This window comes from Lampetra planeri, chromosome 72 (genome assembly GCF_965212315.1).
Source record: "Lampetra planeri chromosome 72, kcLamPlan1.2.h2, whole genome shotgun sequence".
In the NCBI taxonomy this organism is placed as follows: domain Eukaryota; kingdom Metazoa; phylum Chordata; class Hyperoartia; order Petromyzontiformes; family Petromyzontidae; genus Lampetra; species Lampetra planeri.
Genome location: NC_136177.1, coordinates 1,351,366 through 1,369,784, shown reverse-complemented (window position 1 = coordinate 1,369,784; position 18,419 = coordinate 1,351,366). Strand labels below are relative to the sequence as shown.

The window sequence follows — 18,419 nt, the reverse complement described above, 5'->3', positions numbered from 1 at the left end:
TATTAGTGATAGGCTAGCTTTGAACAAAATCTGTTTAGCATTCGGTGAAGACAGCAGCAGATGTGAGTGTGAAAGTGATGGGTATGACCTTATTGCCGCAGCATCTCTTGAGGAAGGTTAGCGTCTCGATAAGCTGTGACTTCTTGTCTCGTTGTCTGTTAAAAACTCTATCAGATAAGTGGAAATCCTCCCCGTAGAGGGTATTAATTCTAGATTTCAAGTTTTCATGACTGCAAGGATCCATCCTCTTTGTTTTTTTTGGTAAAGTCACGTAGGTAAAAATAAAATAAATAATAAATAACTCAATTAAATCACGACGTTTCTGGCGCAACACAAGCGTCCGTCTTCAGGTGGGGACTAACACAGCAAAAGAACAATCGCTTAAGTATGCCCCCCCCCTCCCGTAGCAAAATAATCCCTCGTCACAGCCATCTCTTAGGCAAATTTTTATTTTAACAAAATATATAGTGTTTATTACACAAAAAACATTACATACTTAACGTTCAATAAATTTAAATCATAAGAATGAAAAGCCGTGTTTGAGTTAGCACGGTGTAGACTCTCATACATATCCTGTTCAGTATTAGTGCCCTTTCACGCTCTCCACCCTCAGCCAATGAGCGAGCGCTATCATAGTCGAGTTGGCGCGGTGTTCGCTCTCCGCCAATGAGCGCATTCCTCTAAAACCGGGGTGGGGTGGGGGCCGTGGAAGCCAAGTCACAGATTGGACTGCGCCACTGGGCGGAAGCTGCAACTCCCATCTTGTCTCCCAGCGCTGCCAAGAACACCATATCAGTGTCGCACCATGCACTGGTGACTAGACTTTGTTATTTCGAAATTTAGTACCATTAACAGTATTTATAAGTCATTTTTATCATCCATAATATTGTTCCAATAACCCAATTAACCCCTGTGTTGGTCATAGGTGATAAATTACGATGTCGGAAACACATCTGCATAGGGTGTATGCTATAACCCCGTATATAGCCCCCATTCACCAAGCGCTTTCCAGGCACGCATCTCCCGTGCTAAACGGGGTATGCCTGTAGCCCCCCCCCAGATTAATCTACCCAGCAGATCGATTAATTATATTAAAAATCGTCTACTCTAATCATGCTAGATCAGGAGATTAGAAATGGGGTAAACCAATTGTTACACCTTTCTGCATCCACCTGTGATGGGGTTTTGGACTCTCGGACCTGAGACGGAGGTCTAGGCATTATTAAACTAGAGAGTATGATCCCATCGGTTCATTTGAGGCTGCACGGTGTAAAAAAGAATCCTCGGACGAGGTCACCTGCAATATAGTGTCCGCTTAAGGTGGTGACGATTCCAGACCCTGTGGGTATGGGCCAGGAGGAGACAAATGCCATATCCAAATATAAGCTAAGAGGGGTGGAATTTCAAGGCACCAAAAAAACTCATTTGGTCGATACCATGCGACTGGAGGCAGTTGAAGGTATAGGTATTGTGAACTTTGCAGAGGATAAAGTCAGCAATGCGTGGCTTCAGAGTGCCACTACATCGCTGCATTACAACTGCGGAGTAATGTATACCCAATAAGGGAGAACCTAAAGAGAGGCAGGGAAGGAGCACTGCGGTCCTGTAGGAAATGCTCACCCCGACTTGAATCCCTTTCACACATACTTGGACAGTGTCCAGCGGTCCAGAAAGCCAGGAATGCACTCCAGAATAAAATGTGACACCTTGGCAGAAGTAGCGGTGGAAATGGGTTGGTCGATCTACAAGGATCCCTATTGGAGAGCTCTCCTATAGCTCCTTGGCTGAAGCCGCATCTGACAAAGTTGCATATTGTTGTCCTTTTCGAGAGCAGGTCATGGAGCTTACCAAAACCAAAAGCATCAATTTTGATGTATTTCCAGTGGGGGAAAGAGGGAGGTGGCTTCTTGGGAACAATGGAGTTCTCACCTCCATTGGATTCACAGGCTCAAGAATAACCGCGGCAAAGTTACGCCAAGGGTGCGTCTCATCTCCACCCCGGTTTGTGATTTTCATGGGGAGGATATCAAGGTGCAGCCGAGGTAGGGAGAGTTTCCAGTACGGGGGCATGGAGGCGGCGTCGTTGCTTTTTGCAGATGACGTCACTTTGTTTAGATATCATTTGTGTTAGCCAGGTCGCTTCTGAAAAATTTGTAAATACCAGTGGGGTTTTGCTTGGTAGGATGGGGATGGCTTCGTTTTATTTGTATGTGTTTGGGTGATTTATTTACCTGTCTTGTACTTTGTACTCATATCGTGTTTGTGTGTACTGTGTATTGTTCTTCTTCTTGGTTCTTTCGGTAAAGTCACGTAGAATGTCTTCTCGACAGACCTGTTCTCCACCTGAGGACGGCTGCTTGCGTTGTGGCCGAAACGTCGTGAGAATTATTATATTATGTTACATTTTTTTATTATTTTTTTTATTTCCATTCTACGTGACTTTACCGAAAGAACCAAGAAGATGAATCCCTGCAGTCACGAAAGCTTTAAATCTAAACTGTGTATTGTTGTTGTAACGTGATGGCCCTCGTGCCCCTACTGGACATCTGTGAAAGAGAGCTTTATAACTCATCGGATTCCTCCTGCCGTATAAATAAATGTTCGGATTCTGAGATATGATCGGTACTATGATCCCTGACCATCCCACAGCATGGAGCACGCACAGCCTCTGACACCAATTGCATACAACTTGCCGTGTAGATAGGTTTCTTGATCCTTACATCCAAGCGGTGTAGATATTTTCACAGCCTATCTATTAACCCAGAGCTATAAGTGACTAGTAGTGCAGATAACTGGTTAGTAATTTGCAATTCATTTCGAGCCATTGAAGATTTCTTGGTAGCGTCTTTAACCTCCCGATATATTCCTCACTGACTAACTGCTCCCCCGCATGTCTGCCAATCTCCACTGTGCGGTCACAAAGGGCACCTCTCACAAAGGGCTTGACAAATCAAACACTCCCGATCGCGCACGCTCCCTCTCCCACGTGCATCTTCATGTGATTCTTCAGGGTCGATGATTTCCTGAAGACCCTCTCGCACACAGGGCACTTGTACGGCTTCTCTCCCGTGTGCGTCTTCATGTGGCTCGTCAGGGATGAGCGATGCACAAAGTCCTTCTCGCACAAAGAGCACTTGTGTGGCCTCTCTCCCGTGTGGCTCATCATGTGGGTCCTCAGGGCTGCGTACTGCTTGAAGTCCTTGCCGCACGCCAAGCACTTGTGCGGCCTCTCTCCCGTGTGGCTCATCATGTGAATCTTCAGTTCCGACGGGCGGAAGAACCCTCTCTGGCACACGGAGCAGTGGTGGCTCCACTCCCCTGTGTGGCTCTTCACGTGCCTCCTGAGCTGCGTCGACTCGTTGAACCCCTTGCCGCACACGGGGCACCGGAGCGGGCTCTCGCCTGTGTGCATCGCCATGTGGCCCCTGATGGCCGACGGGCGACTGAAGCCCTTGCCGCACACCAGGCATCGGTGCGCCCTCTCACCGGTGTGCGAGGCCGTGTGGTTCTTAAGGTGGGACAGGCGCTCGAAGCCCTTCCCGCACACGGTGCACACGTGGGGCCACTTGCCCGTGTGGATCATCTCGTGGTTCCTCAGCTGCGTCTCCTTGGCAAACCCCTTACCGCACACCGGGCACTTGTGCGGGCTTTCGCCCCTGTGGACCATCATGTGCGTATTGAGGTTGGACACGGTGACAAATGCCCTCTGGCACACGCAGCACTTGTGCGGCCTCTCTCCCGTGTGCCTCATCGTGTGGGACCTGAGTTCCGACGGGCGGACGAAGCTCTTGCCGCACACCGAGCAGCCGTACGATTTCTTTCTGGTGCAGGTTGACGTTGTCCCGGTGGATTTTTTCGCATGGGAGAGCATTTCCGGGGCACCGTCCACGACCATCCCTGTCACACAAACATTCAGACCGTTGTTTTTTTTCCCCACACCTATTTATCGTCATGCCGTGAGACGGAAGAATCCGTTTGGATGCCCCCCCCCTTGCAGAGTTAACATGAGAGAAAGGCCCACGGAAGCAGTTATCACCAAACCACCTTTTGAAGAGCCTTTTAAAATTACCTCTGATCTAGCACGTGGAAAGGAGAAGCACTCTCTCCACCTGCCCTGCCACGTGAGAGTAACGGTTTTTATCCTGATGGTAAAACCAATATTTACAATACCAGAGATGTAGTGTGGCCAAATTAATTGTTGTAGAACCACATTTTACGTGATTAATTTTTGTTGTTGATGCAGTCATTGGTGAGGGGATTGTGAACATCAACCTACGACACTTAAACTAAATTAAACCATTTTTTTTATTTTACCAGGTAAGGCCGCAAGAAGTGACCTGCCTATCACAAGTGGAGGGAAAAACCGGAGGACCCGGCTAAAAATCTATGCAACCACAGAGAGAGACAGGCAAACTCCAAATATATAGCAGGCGGCAGTGTCGGGATCAAACCCATAACCTCATGTATATCAGGCGAGGGAGTTAACATTTCTAAGTCGCCACAGCACCCCATAACATACACATGCAGCTCCCCTGTACACTTATCACTTAAGTCCTCCAAAGCCATCTCCATCTCTCCACCACATCGACAGCTTGGAGAAGCCTCTGTACCAGACCTCACCGCTCACAGCGACCAAAATCCATCGGAATTCCCTCCCCTCCCCTCCCTCACCGTCACCATCGTCGTCGTCGCCCACCTCCACTTCGATCTCCGCCACGCCTGACGATCCCAAACAATCCCTCCGCGACTCTCCAGGTCTCACAGATGAACCGTCGCCAACCAGCGGATCTTGAGGGTCGACCTCCACAATGTGCAGGTCCCTTCGTTCGACCTCCCGCGTCTCTCGTTTGACCTCCCGCGTCTCTCGTTTGACCTCCCGCGTCTCTCGTTTGACCTCCCGCGTCTCTCGTTTGACCTCCCGCGTCTCTCGTTTGACATGAAGTTCTCGGCCATCCTCCTCTCCGGCACGCACGTCCGCCCCTTCGGCCGAGATATGAAACATCGCAGGTGAACAATGTATAGGTTAAATACCTACGGGATACCTTTTTTTCTGCCAGTATACAAAAAAAGATGAAAATAAAAATCAAGAAAATAAAAAATAAGAAAATAAAAATAACCTTTTCTGCCAATAATAAATTTGGCGTTGTGTAAAGATGTTCAAACACCGGAGAGATACCTTTTTGCAAGGCATCAAGTCTGCATTAACCATACATACTCGTGTCGATACGTGTAGTGTAATAGCGCCGTCTGTTGTCCAGCAATGGCAACTGCGGTGTCCGAGCAGTACACACGCCGCATATACGCGGGTGTGTCGCCAGGGCAGAGGAACTGGGGCAAGGGTCAGGGAGGACCCCATCTGGAAGCCCCTGGAACCCGCTAGTGAGTTTGAGAAGGGATGCGTGGCCAGGGCAGAGCCAGGCTGTGCCGGGTAGCATAAACGCAGTGGAGAGCGGGAGCTCGTGGCTGCCGGTTCTGGGAAGTGGACTCGTCTCGTTGTCGCTGTCGTTTTTGCCGCCTCGTCACTGCCGTCTTCGCGAGATTTTGCGTGGCTAGATAATTGTTGGCTATCTGGGTCGGCGCTGTCGGTGTAACATGATGAGGATTGTGTCAAGGCTAGGCTAGACGACTTGGGAGAAGCGAGGGCGAATCTGTGAACCTGAAAGTGTTGAATAAAGGTGCCTCCTCAAGAACCTTGTCTCCCGCTCCGCTGACACTACACGTGCAAACATGCTCTGATAATATACGCATTGTCTTTGAAGCTGATTGGTCTATACCAGAGACAGCGAATGCCAACAGGTGAATACTACAAATACAAAGCAAGTAGGAGAACACATATTGCTCGGCTGGAGCAGTTATATCTATAGGATACCTTTTTTGCCAGTATCCAAAATTGTATCCAAAATAGTATCCAAAATTAAAACCTATTCTTATTTTTCATCACAATCAGATTCACGAGCACGGACACTCGTTGCACGTAACGTTGTGGGTTTACTCTCCAACACACAACAACCGGTTAGTGCTGTACTAGTGTAATGCGAGCGTAAATGGGGTTGTTGCTGGGCTCTGGTCCAATCTCACGGCCCGGGGTATTGGGGGGCGGAGGCTGGTCTGCAGGGCGTGTGGTAGGGGCCACCGTTCACCTCGGCTCCAATGGGAGGCGAGGTGAATGGGGGCGGAGCCAGCGGGGTAGTATGGGAAGGCCGGATCTGACGATCCGGAAGGGGAGGAGTCAGGGTCACGTGGGGGGAATGGATATAAGTGGGAGCCCGGAAGAGATCGGGGCAATCGGGGAAGTTAAGAGTTTGAACCACGTTGGATGGTGAGGAAAGATCCGCGCCATTGGCCACGTGGCCGAAGGACCTCAGCACGCCGTCGGCCAGCGGTGTACAGAGTGCGGGAGTAGAGGAGCTAACAGAGGGAGCGTGTGTGGCACGCAAGAGGGAGCGTGCGCGGCACGCGGGAGGAGACGACGCTGGTCCGAGGAGGAGACCAGCGGGGTGCGGAGAAGAACCTAAATAAAAGACAAGCGGAGACCAGCAGTGCCTGACGGAGTCTTTTATTACACTAGTAACAAATTGGCCTCGTTTTGTTAACGTGACAAACCCCTTACTGATTGGCTGTGTCGGGTGGTGGTGAGTTTAACGGCATATTTACGTAATCTAACCCATCTGTCATCATCATCATCCACGGTCAATCCACTGTTGGGTGATAGTCCTTCCAAAGCCGCCACCACCTCTCATGATCCTGCGATGTCAAAATCCATCCGACACCAACACGTGCTGAGCCGATTCAAATTACTCCTTCTCCACGGTTAGCATGACCACTCTCACGGGCGTTGTTGGCTGTCACCGTAACAGTTTTAACATGTAGTTATACAGTTTTGGTCATTAAGCGAATATAGGAAATACACGTTAAAGGCTTAATTAGTTCCGATACCCTTTTTCACCCAAAAAAACGTACTTTTATAATATTGACATTAAGACATAAAGACATAATATTAAAATAAACATGGTTAATCAATGCATTAATTGATATTGACTGTACATACAACTGCCCATCGTTAACAGGGGCATGTTCGGCAAGCGAACACATTGGGCTCCATGGAGCCCCGTCATTAAGTGATTAGTTGTTAACAGGAGTGGTCGTTAAGAGAGGTTCGACTGTAGTAGTAGTAGGCTTTCGCGATCCATATTATCCATCACTGGAAGAAGCTGGTTGTTGTAATTACTAGCGAAATGTCACGGCTACTCGAATTGTAAATGTTGTGATGTGGGTTTACTCTCCAACATGCAACAACCACGTTTTGTTTACGTGACAAATCCCCTTCCTGATTGCCTGTGTCGGGTGGTGGCGGTGGCGGGTTTAACGATACGTTTATATTTACGCAATATAACCCAACAACGAAAAAATAAACCCCTGTCATGGATGCCACTGTAATGTGAGCCTTGACCAGAAGGCCGTCATCCCTCCGGTTGACGTGTCCTACTCAAAATACACCTATTGCTGCTTCTTCTTAAATGTCTTCTAATTCTCTCAACCCGTGAAGAGATGGACGAACAACAACAGCGCACAAAGCGTACGCAAGAGATGCATACTCGGGAGTTTTACTGAGAGATAACAGAGTCTCACGTCGCCGTGATTATACCCTTTCCCGTTCAAATGATATACGTGTACGTACGTGTAATTCATCAGTTTTTCTTCCGATTCCGTTCCGATGACTTACGTACGTGTACGTCCACGTACATCGTGGCGTACATCATCGGTTTTTCTTCCAAACGCGGGTGACGTGTGTGTGTACACGTATGTCATGACATACACGGAATCGTACACGGAATCGGAAGAAAAACCGATGACTTTTGTAAGTGCACATATGTATGTGTACGTACGTGTGTGTACGCACGTGTATATATGTGTACATCACTACGTACGAGTACGTCATGAAAACAGAGCCGGAAGAAAATCGAAAAGTTAAATAACTTTTATCGGTACCGAGGCTCCCGCCGACAAGGCCACACGGGAGGGTTGTGGTGTGGCACAGCTTTTGGCGCCATCTGCCGTAGAGTGGTCATGTCGCTACGATTATCTGCGGTGAGTAAACAACTTCTTTAAAATTGCACAATGGCACTCCTAGCACTATGCCTTTCTCTAAGTGTAGATGTGTGTGTGTGTGTTTGTTGAACTTCTTTCGCACCACCGTACGTAGTCAATCGTGCTATTAGAAGGTGCGGGGGACAACAAAACTAAATGCACAAACCACAAGCAGTTCGAAAGAAGTTAGTTTTCAATGTTAGCATAGTGGTGTAGTGTATATTAGTGTAGTGTATACTAGTGTAGTGTATGGTGTGGTGTATAGAAGTGTAGTATTTATGAGTGGTGTGTAGTAGTGTATAGGGTAGTAGTTTATTGTATCGTATATAGTGTAATATATTGCAGTGTATTGTAGTGTAGTATATAGTAGTTTATTATATAGTAGTGTAGTGTGTAGTAGTGTATCGGGTAGTAGTGTCGTATATAGTAGTCTATAGTAGTGGTGTGTAAAAGTGTAGTGTGTAGTAGGGTCAAGGATAGTGTATAGTAGTGGTGTGTAGTAGTGTAGTATGTAGTAGTGTAGTGTGTAGTAGTGTAGTGTCTAAATCTTGACTTAAAGCTTTTGTGACTGCAGGAATTCATACTCTATAGCAGGAAAACTGCTGAGGCAGGAAAAATATATATATATTTTATATATTTTTTCACCTGATGATTGTTTGTGTTGCGATCGAAACGTCGTGATATTTTTTATTATGTGGCTTTACCGAAAGACCCAAAGAGTAGTGTAATGTAAAGTAGTACAGTCTGCAGTAGTGTAGTGCGTAGTAGTGTATAGGGAAGTAGTGTAGTATATAGTAGTGTATAGTATTGTAGTGTGTAGTCGTGTATACGGTGGTGAACGGGGACAAACCACCCACTCCACCGCACTATCTCACCCACCCAACCCACCCACCCTCACCCTGCGACTTGCAGTCGTATCAGAAACGGGGAAAAAGACGGGGCAGGGGAGGGGGGTGTTAAGACAAACGTTTAATGTCGATCTGTCAATGAGTGGGCTCACAGGGCACATGGGCGGTCTCTGCTGGGGTGGGGGAGACAAATTCTCACCGTGGCCGTCATCGTCGCCGCTGCTCTCCTCCCCCTGCGTCTCCACTTTTACTGCCAGCCAGATCCTACTGCCAGCCTCTCTGTCGTCGTCATCGTCTTCTCGTTTAATGAATGACTCCATGGGCGGAAAAGGGGGCTCCACCACCAGCACCTCCTTTACCACCTCGTCATCGTCCGTCCCAAGGAAGACGTGGCAGTATGGGGGATTCCTGCTGCTGCTCCTGTTGCTCACCGAGAGATGGCAAAGCGAGGGAATAAACAGCAAATCTTGACTTGGAGCTTTCGTGACTGCAGAAATTTATATTCTTTGAGTGTTTCGGTAAAGTGACGTAGATAGGTTCAAAGAAAATAACAAAAAACTACGACGTTTCGATCGCAACACAAGCGGTCGTCATCAGGAAAAGGGGGTTAGCCTCTAAAGGCAAACTGTTTATAAAGGTTTGAAAATGAGCGTAGCCCAAATGTCAGCAGCATGGGTGGAGCAGCTAATGTTAATGTAAGTGATGGTACTCGTTGAGGGCAACGACGGCCCTGGTGGTGGGTTTCCACCAATTAAAGGGCTGCCAAGTAATCATTGCACCTCGCTTTACACACTCACACTGTTGACGGTGGAGGTTGCTGCTAGAGGTGATGGCACTCAGAGGGCCACGACGGCACTAGCAGTGGGCTTCCACCAATAAAGGGCTACTGCTAGTGGTGATCGTAGCAGTGGGCAGTGATGGTCCTGGTGAGGGGCGTCCACCAATTAAAGGGCTGCCAGATCTAGAATGGAAACATTATAGCCAGTTATGACTTAAACTGGTTGATAACGTCCTTCCAGTAATTACTGAGTTTGTACCCATCTTCTCGGTTGAAATTGTGTCTATGTCTGTATATATGGATGGCTTCATGAACGAATCTTTATTGATAGCCGATGGGTTTGCAAAGTACGTTCGTCTTAGAGAAATACATTTTGTGCGAGCCCACCGCATTAAAACAATGATCAGCCACGGCTGAGGTATTGGTCCTACCGTGTTTCAGATCTGCCTTATGTTCACGAACATGGTCTGAGACATGTCACTTTGTTTCCGCAATGTTAACTACTGCCGCAGACACAGCTCCGTTTGTAGACGCCGGGGTATTGCATGTCAGGGATCACATCCTTCACTGATGGGATCAGATCACAAATTTTATGTACCGTGCTAAATGAACCTGGATCTTGTGTTTGCTCATGATTTTGGAAATATTTTTGGTGACCCCTGCGATGCATGGCAAGGTGATGGTTTTGATTGGGTCCTCAGATGGTTCTTTCCCAACGGCTGGGGCAATAGCTTTACGAATTGTGTAGCCAGATCCACACATTAAAAAGTTAGATGTTGACAAGATTGTTATCAATCAGAGCAATAGCCTAATTTCCGAGAGCCTAAAATCAGTTCTAGCTCAAGGGTTGAACTTCGCATTCACCCCTAAACACATCCCAGTGGATGATATAATTGCCCAGGTCGATGTAGCCCTTTAAGGGTTTTGGACACATTACTGCAGCCATGGTGAGATGGGAAATTGCTGCAAGCCTCAAAAATGCTAAGACGCCTATCAGCAACATCAGTAAGGATGTGCGCTGTGAGCTTTCTCAATTAAAAAAGAGATATGACATCGTCATCCTCTCAGCTGACAAAGGCAATGCCACAGCCATCATGGACAAAAGCACATACAATAACACAATTCAGGACCTACTTAATGATGGTAGCTATACAAAAATTCAAAGAATCCACAAACAGCCTAATTACAAAAACCAACAACATCATCACTGATTTCACATGTATAATTGAACCAACCAAGCGGTTTTCTTAAAACCCTCTGCTGCTTGACCACCCAAATTGTATGGCTTACCAGAAATCCATGTCCTATCGTCTCCACCATTGACTCACCCACCTACAACCTGGTCGAACATGGACTGAACCCTGATGTCCCTGCGCTGGTTAGGCACTGCCTCATGAACACGTACTTCACCTGGAATGACACCTTCTACAAACAAAATTATGGCACCCCTAATGGGTTCCCCATTGTCACCAGTGATAGTCAATGTTTTCATGGAGAAATTTGAAACAGACGCCATCCAGACATTCACTCTGCGTCCTTCCCCTGTGGAAAAGATAAGTGGATGATACTTTCGTCATTTGGCCACATGGCCTCCCAGCATTGAACCAATTTCTAGACCACATCAACTCCATACACCCATCCATCAAATTCACCATGGAAGTGGAGAAGGATCGCAAGCTACCAATCCTGGATGTTCTGTTTGAGAGAAGGCCCAATGGCTCTTTGGGACATTCTGTCTACAGGAAGGCGATCCACACAGATTCCTACCTGAAGCCTGATTCCCACCACCATCTGGCACAAAATAATTCCCTCATCAAAACACTATACAATAGGGCCCACTGCATCTCTGACCAACACCACCTGGTCAGTGAATTGGAACATGTACATCTGGCCCTCAGGATGAACGGATACTTGGACCGTGCTATCCGCCAGGCTGTTTCTCCCACCGTGGAGAAACAACCCCCTGAGACTCCGATCAAAATCATTACATTGCCATACATAGCAGGCATCACCAAAAAGATTTCCCAAATTCTAGACAAACACAAGATCCAGGTCCGATTCAGGACAGTACACAAGATCCGTGATCTGATCCCATCCGTAAAGGATGTCATTCCTGACTTACAGTACCCTGGTGTCTACAAACTGAGTTGCACCTGTGGTGATTGATATATCCGGGAAACGAAACGACATGTATCTGACCGCATTCGCGATCACAAGTCGGATTTAAAACACGGAAGGACAAATTATTCGGCCATAGCTGACCATTGTTACAACACGGCGGGTTCTCATGACATTGTGTTCTCCGATACCAAGGTACTCTGCAAGCCTCCTGGATACTACCAAAGATTTGTCCATGAAGGCATCCAGATATATAAACGTAGACATAACTTCAACCGAGAGGATGGATTCAAATTGAGCAACCATTGGAAGGATGTAATTAACCAAGTAAAACTTTAGCTGCTTCATAGTTTTACAGTCATATCCATATTTCCATTCATTTACTCCCAGATTTATACACTATCACTCAGAAATGTGACGTACAGTGTTTTAATAGTGCCCCAATACTCCCCCCCTCCCCCCCATAGCATTATGCCCAGGAGCCCAGGAACCTCTATAGTATACGCATAGTGAGTGGATAGTGTATTTTATAGTAGTGTTTTGTATAGTAGTGTATAGTATAGTGTATTCTGTGATGTATAGTAGTATATTGTGTAGTTTATACCAGTGTATATTGTAGTGTATAGTAGTGTATTAGTGTATTGTGTAGTGTATTCTATATTATATAGTGTAGTGTATTGTGGAGTGTATACCAGTGCATAGTGTAGTGTATTATAGTATAGTGGATAGGAGTCTATAGTAGTGTTTTGGGTATAGTTGTGCAATATATAGTGTTCAGTATTGTGCAGCAAAGTTTATAATAGTGTATTGCGTAGTTTATAGCAGTGTATAGTGTAGGGTATAATATTAGAGCGTAGAATCGTGTAGTGTATAGTAGTGTATAGCAGCGTATGGTGGACTGTTTAATAGTGTCGTGTACAGTCGTCTATAGTATCGTAGTATAGAGTGTAGTGTAGAGTATAGCAGTGTATTGTGGATAATAGTGTAATGTATAGCATACTCTTAGTTATTTCGGTAAAGTCACGTAGGTAAAAAATGAAATTAAAATTAATAAAAATAAAACAATAAAAATCACGACGTTTCAGAGGCAACACAAGTCTCCGTCATCAGGTGGGACCGTCACAGCCAGATTTGCTGCATCAAGTGAAGGAGGGATTCAAGATGTAAGCTCTTAAGTACCAGTTAAGGGGGGAGGGAGGGGAGGGGCTTATCAGAATATGTGGTAGGCAATGAATGGAATGTATCGGGAGGGGGGGGCAGGGCTAACAGAGGGACGGGGTACCCGTGGTCGTGGTCAACGACGTGTTTATGCGCAAGTCCCTGTGGATGTACATAATAGAAAAGGAAAACGAAAATGCCTATGTTTATACCAGTGTTGGCTGACAATAAAAATAGTACTATTAAACGTTAGGGATGTAAATACTCGGTAAAGTAAAATAGTGCCTGTCAGAAAAGATGGTCCAAAAATGTGTAATTAAATCTTTTTTGTATGGTTGATAACATCTTTCCAATGATTACTAAGTTAGTACCCATCATCACGGTTGAAATTATGTCTGACTTGAATCTTATATATCCAAGTCCAATTCAGTACAGTACATAAAATCCGTGATCTAATTCCATCTGTGAAGGATGTCATCCCTGACTTGCAATACCCTGGAGTCTATAAACTGAGTTATGTACTGTACTGAATCGGACTTGGATATAAGATCCAAGTCCGATTTAGTACAGTACATAAAATCCGTGATCTAATTCCATCTGTGAAGGATGTCATCCCTGACTTGCAATACCCTGGAGTCTATAAACTGAGTTGCAGCTGTGGTGACTGTTACATTAGGGAAACGAAACGTCATGTCTCTGATCGTGTCCGCGAGCACAAATCAGATTTGAAACACGGCAAAATTGAGTCTTCCGCCGTTGCCGATCATTGCTACAACGCGGTGGGCTCTCATGAGATTGTTTTTTCCGAGACTAAGGTGCTCTGCAAACCCTCTGGCTACCATCAAAGGTTTGTACACGAAGCCATTCAGATATATAAACACAGACATAATTTCAACCGTGATGATGGGTACAAACTTAGTAATCATTGGAAAGATGTTATCAACCATACAAAAAAGATTTAATTACACATTTTTGGACCATCTTATCTGACAGGCACTATTTTACTTTACCGAGTATTTACATCCCTAACGTTTAATAGTACTCTCTTTATTGTCAGCCAACACTGGTATAAACATAGGCCTTTTCGTTTTCCTTTTATATTATGTACATCCACAGGGACTTGCGCATAAACACGTCGTTGACCACGACCACGAGTACCCCGTCCCTCTGTTAGCCCCCCCCTCCCGATACGTTCCATTCATTGGCTACCACATTCTGATAAGCCCCTCCCCTCCCCTCCCTCCACCCTTAACTGGTACTTAAGAGCTTACATCTTGAATCCCTCCTTCACTTGATGCAGCAAATCTGGCTGTGACGGTCCCACCTGATGACGGAGACTTGTGTTGCCTCCGAAACGTCGTGATTTTTATCTTTTTATTGTTTTATTTTAATTAATTTTAATTTAATTTTTTACCTACGTGACTTTACCGAAAGAACTAAGAGTATGAATCATTGCAGTCACGAAAGCTTCAAATCTAGAATTAATGTATAGCAGTCTATAGTAGTGCAGTGTATTGTAGAGTGTAGAGTATAGTAGTGTAGTGTATTGGTGACTTAATTTATCTGTTTTCATTTCCTAATAGCTTTCGTATTAACTCACCCTCCCCCCCTCTCCTGCATAATGAATAGATGTTATCAATCGGCTTAACTCAGCATAGCACTTGCCCCCCCACCCGACCCCTCACAGCAACCCCCCCTCCCCCTACCTTGGCTCCTCCCCCCCCTTCTTACCCTATATAGTCGCGTTTCTCTATTAGCTCTCTTCACTTATTACAATGATTTTGGCTGTAACAGTTCCACCTGAAGACGGAAGCTTGTGTTGCCTCCGAAACATCGTTATTTAATTTAGTTGTTTTTTAATTTATTTATTTTTACCAACGTGACTTTACCTAAAAAACCAAAGAGTAGGACATTAACCAGTTTAAGTCATAAGAAAGTAATCAACCAGGTAGGGTGTTGACTGTTATGTTAACCAACTCTGTGTTGTATTGCATTATATTTCTAAGTTTACTAGGTTTGTTTGTTCTCATTCATTTTTACCCCATGATTGCTTGTGTTGCAATCGAAACGTCGTATTCTATTATTTAATTTATTTTCTTTCTACGTGACTTTACCGAAAAAACCAAAAAGTAACTGGCTATGTTTCCATATTAGACCTGGCAGTCCTTTAATTGGGACCATCACTGCCCACTACTACAATCACCACTAATCGTAGCCCTCTATTGGTGGAAGCCCACTACCAGTGCCGTCCGTTGCCCTCTATGAGTACCAACACATTTACATTAGCTGCCCCACCCATGCTGATGATACTTGGGCTACGCCCATTTTTAAACCTTTATAAACAGTTTGCCTTTAGAGGCTAATCCTCTTTTTCCTGATGACCGCTTGTCTTGCGATCGAAACGTCGTAGTTTTTTGTTATTTTATTTGATCCTATCTACGTCACTTTACCGAAAGATCCAAAAAATAATGAACTGCAAATCACATTTGCATTCCACAACATAGGTGTTTTTTGGGATCGATTTAAAACTATTTTTTTGGTATTTTACCAGTCAAGGCCCCACGGAACTACGTAGCTCTTTTGTCAGAAGCGACCTCGGCCATCGCAAATGACAGCTCAACAAAGTGGCTCATGACGTCGAAATTAATAGCAGCAAAGTTAATTCTACACCCATACTCATATAGAATCATCGAGACCCATACTCGTATAATAGAACCATTGAGACGATACTCACGTAGAACCATCGAGACCCATACTCATATAGAACCAGAGACCCACAGAGATTCACTCACCGAGACCCAAACAAATTTTTATTTTATTTTACCAGGTGCCAACGAAGCTCTTTGTCAGAAGCGACAGAGCAATCACAAATGATAACCCAACCAAGTGGACTGATATCATCGAGTGGAAATTTACAGCAAGAGCCAACAACTCTAAACACGTGGTGATGTTGATTCTAAATGTGGAGGGGAAAAACTGGAGGACCCGGAAAAAAACACGTTCCTTCGGAGTGGGCAGGTAGGAACTTGGTTGGACAGCGCATTCGTGCACGACAGACAAATAATCCCTGGTGGGCAAGTGTGGAACGTGTTGTTCCTACCTGTATGTATAACTTGACTTTAGGTAGCCAGGCAGACAGCCCCCCCCCTCCCTTAGGCCCCTCCCCTGACCCCCCTTCCCTTAGGCCCCTCCCCTGACCCTCCTCCCTTAGGCACCTCCCCTCTCCGTACCAGGCAGTAGGTCTCCACCAATCAAAGAGCTGTTTGTTATATATTTATTTATGCACGACAGACAGACAAAAAATCCCTGGTGGGCAGTGTGGAACATTGTTCCTACCTGTAAAACATCCACGTGGCCACGGGGAGAGAGACGCAGACTCCAATATACAGCAGCAGGCATCAGAGTCGGGATTTAACCCACGACCTCCTGTATACCAGGCGAGGTAGTTAACATTAATTCTAGATTTGAACCTTTCGTGACTGCAAGGATTCATAATCTTAGTTTTTTTCCGGTAAAGTCACGTAGGTAAAAAAATAAAATTAATACAAGTAAAATAAAAATAAAATAAAAATCACGACGTTTCGGAGGCAACACAAGCTTCCGTCTACAGCTGTCGTGCTGTGACGGTTCCACCTGAAGACGGAAGCTTGTGTTGCCTCCGAAACGTCGTGATTTTTATTTTACTTTTATTAATTTTATTTTTTTACCTACGTGACTTTACCGAAAAAACCTAAGATTAGTAGTTAGCATTGCCTAGCCACCGTGGGGTCCCCAAATAGCACACATCTCTCAGTGCAGAATTATTATAAACACTCTATTTTCATTTCAAGATCATCTTGCTTTTAGTCAATCTATAAAACTAAACTTGATTTCATCAGGTAAGGCCCACTCAGCTGTGTAGTTCTTTTTTCAGAAGCGACCTGGCCACAAATGACAGCTCAACGAAGTGACTCACGCGCAAACTCCAAATACACAGCAGCAGGCGTCTGGAACAGGATCGAACCCACGACCTCCTGTACACCAGGCGAGGTAGTGAACAGCTGCACTGGCACCCCTCGAGTGACGATGCTGAGCTGTTACAATGTTTGTTTGCAGCTCGATTTGTGTTGTAGCAGGTAAGGGCCCACCTTGGTCGGAGCTGCTGTAGTCGGCGATGGCCCCAGGGTCTCCTCTCACAACAGAGAGGAGGCTGCACAACAGCTAAGTAGGGGGCCTTGCACCCGGTGACACAACAACACACAATAGTTTAGTTGAAGGAGCAGGAAGAGCAATGGAAGGAGCAGCAGGGGGGGGGGGGAGCAGGCGAAGGAGCGCCAGGAGGAGCAGCAGCAGCAGCAGAGCGAGAGGCTCCGGCCTCGTGAGCTCCACAGGGAGAGGCCCGACCTGGCGCAGCAGGACGAGCAGCAGCAGCAGGAGGCGGCAGCAGCAGCGAAGTCGATGAGAAAGCAAGCGACGGGTGGGGGCCCCGGAACCAGCATAGCGGAGAGGAGGGGTAGGGGCCCCGAAACCTGCATAGCGAAGTGGAGGGGTGAGGGCCCCGGAACCAGCATAGCGGAGTGGAGGGGTTGGGGCCCCGGAACCAGCATAGCGGAGTGGAGGGGTGGGGGGCCCGGAACCAGCATAGCAGAGTGGAGGGGTTGGGGCCCCGGAACCAGAATAGCGGTGTGGAGGGTGGGGTCCCCGGAACCAGCATAGGAGAGTGAAGGGTGGGGTCCCCGGAACCAGCATAGCACCCCGTGTTATTGGTGGGTGGGGGTGCCGAAGCGAGGCGCGGGAGGCGAGATAGAGGATGAGAAGCGTCACTTAAATGGTTAGGCTTTGACGGTGGCTAGCGAGATGTTAACTACCTCACTTGGTATGCAGGAGGTCGTGGGTTCGATGCCCACGACCGGGTCCTCCGCTTTTTATTACACGCTTTTATTTAACTCACTCTGGCTGTTGTATCCTCAAATCTTGTAACTCAATGTTTATCCACTTCCCAATGTCGTATCGACTGCAAACTTGGTATACTTATGTCATACTGATCACAAGACTATATTCTATCATTAACAATACATATTTTAAGCAATCTTTTTTATATCTTATGTTTCGGCTTGGGTCTTATTGTCCACGACCCCTTACGTTATGGCAAGCCTCGGGGCCACTTCCTGGAGTAGTGGAGTTCTACCATTACTCGTACGTACATTTCATTAAAGCGTGTTTAAAAAAGTACTTTTCAATATTACTTATTGCCCTCCACATTTATAATCACGAGTTTAGAGTATATTGCTGCTGATATACATTTGTAGACGAGTAGTGGATGACGGGATGTCACTCTGGGAGAGTGAGTGATGACGACATGTCATGCGGGGAGATATAAGGGGGGACATTAAGGCTTCCCATGGCCACAAGACACTAACACACTCTCCTCCAAACCTTCAATATATCAT

General features: G+C 46.2%; 1 protein-coding gene across 3 annotated transcripts; it reads right to left on the bottom strand.

The window, feature by feature from the left end:
* Positions 1–433: 433 nt before the first annotated feature.
* Positions 434–17,468, bottom strand: LOC144737660 (uncharacterized). 3 transcript variants are annotated; one of them, XM_078620461.1, is made up of 5 exons: positions 17,118–17,445; positions 16,327–16,416; positions 9,136–9,356; positions 4,672–4,980; positions 434–3,897 (listed from the first exon to the last, which is right to left on the bottom strand). In XM_078620461.1, exons 2-5 carry the CDS (start codon positions 16,335–16,337, stop codon positions 2,951–2,953), a joined length of 1,488 nt encoding a protein of 495 aa, XP_078476587.1. In that variant the 5' UTR covers positions 16,338–16,416; positions 17,118–17,445; the 3' UTR covers positions 434–2,950. The 3 variants fall into 3 exon arrangements, with proteins under 3 accessions (XP_078476587.1, XP_078476588.1, XP_078476589.1); XM_078620462.1 differs by lacking the exon at positions 16,327–16,416 and having other exon boundaries at positions 17,118–17,468; XM_078620463.1 differs by lacking the exon at positions 4,672–4,980.
* Between the last annotated feature and the right edge of the window lie 951 nt (positions 17,469–18,419).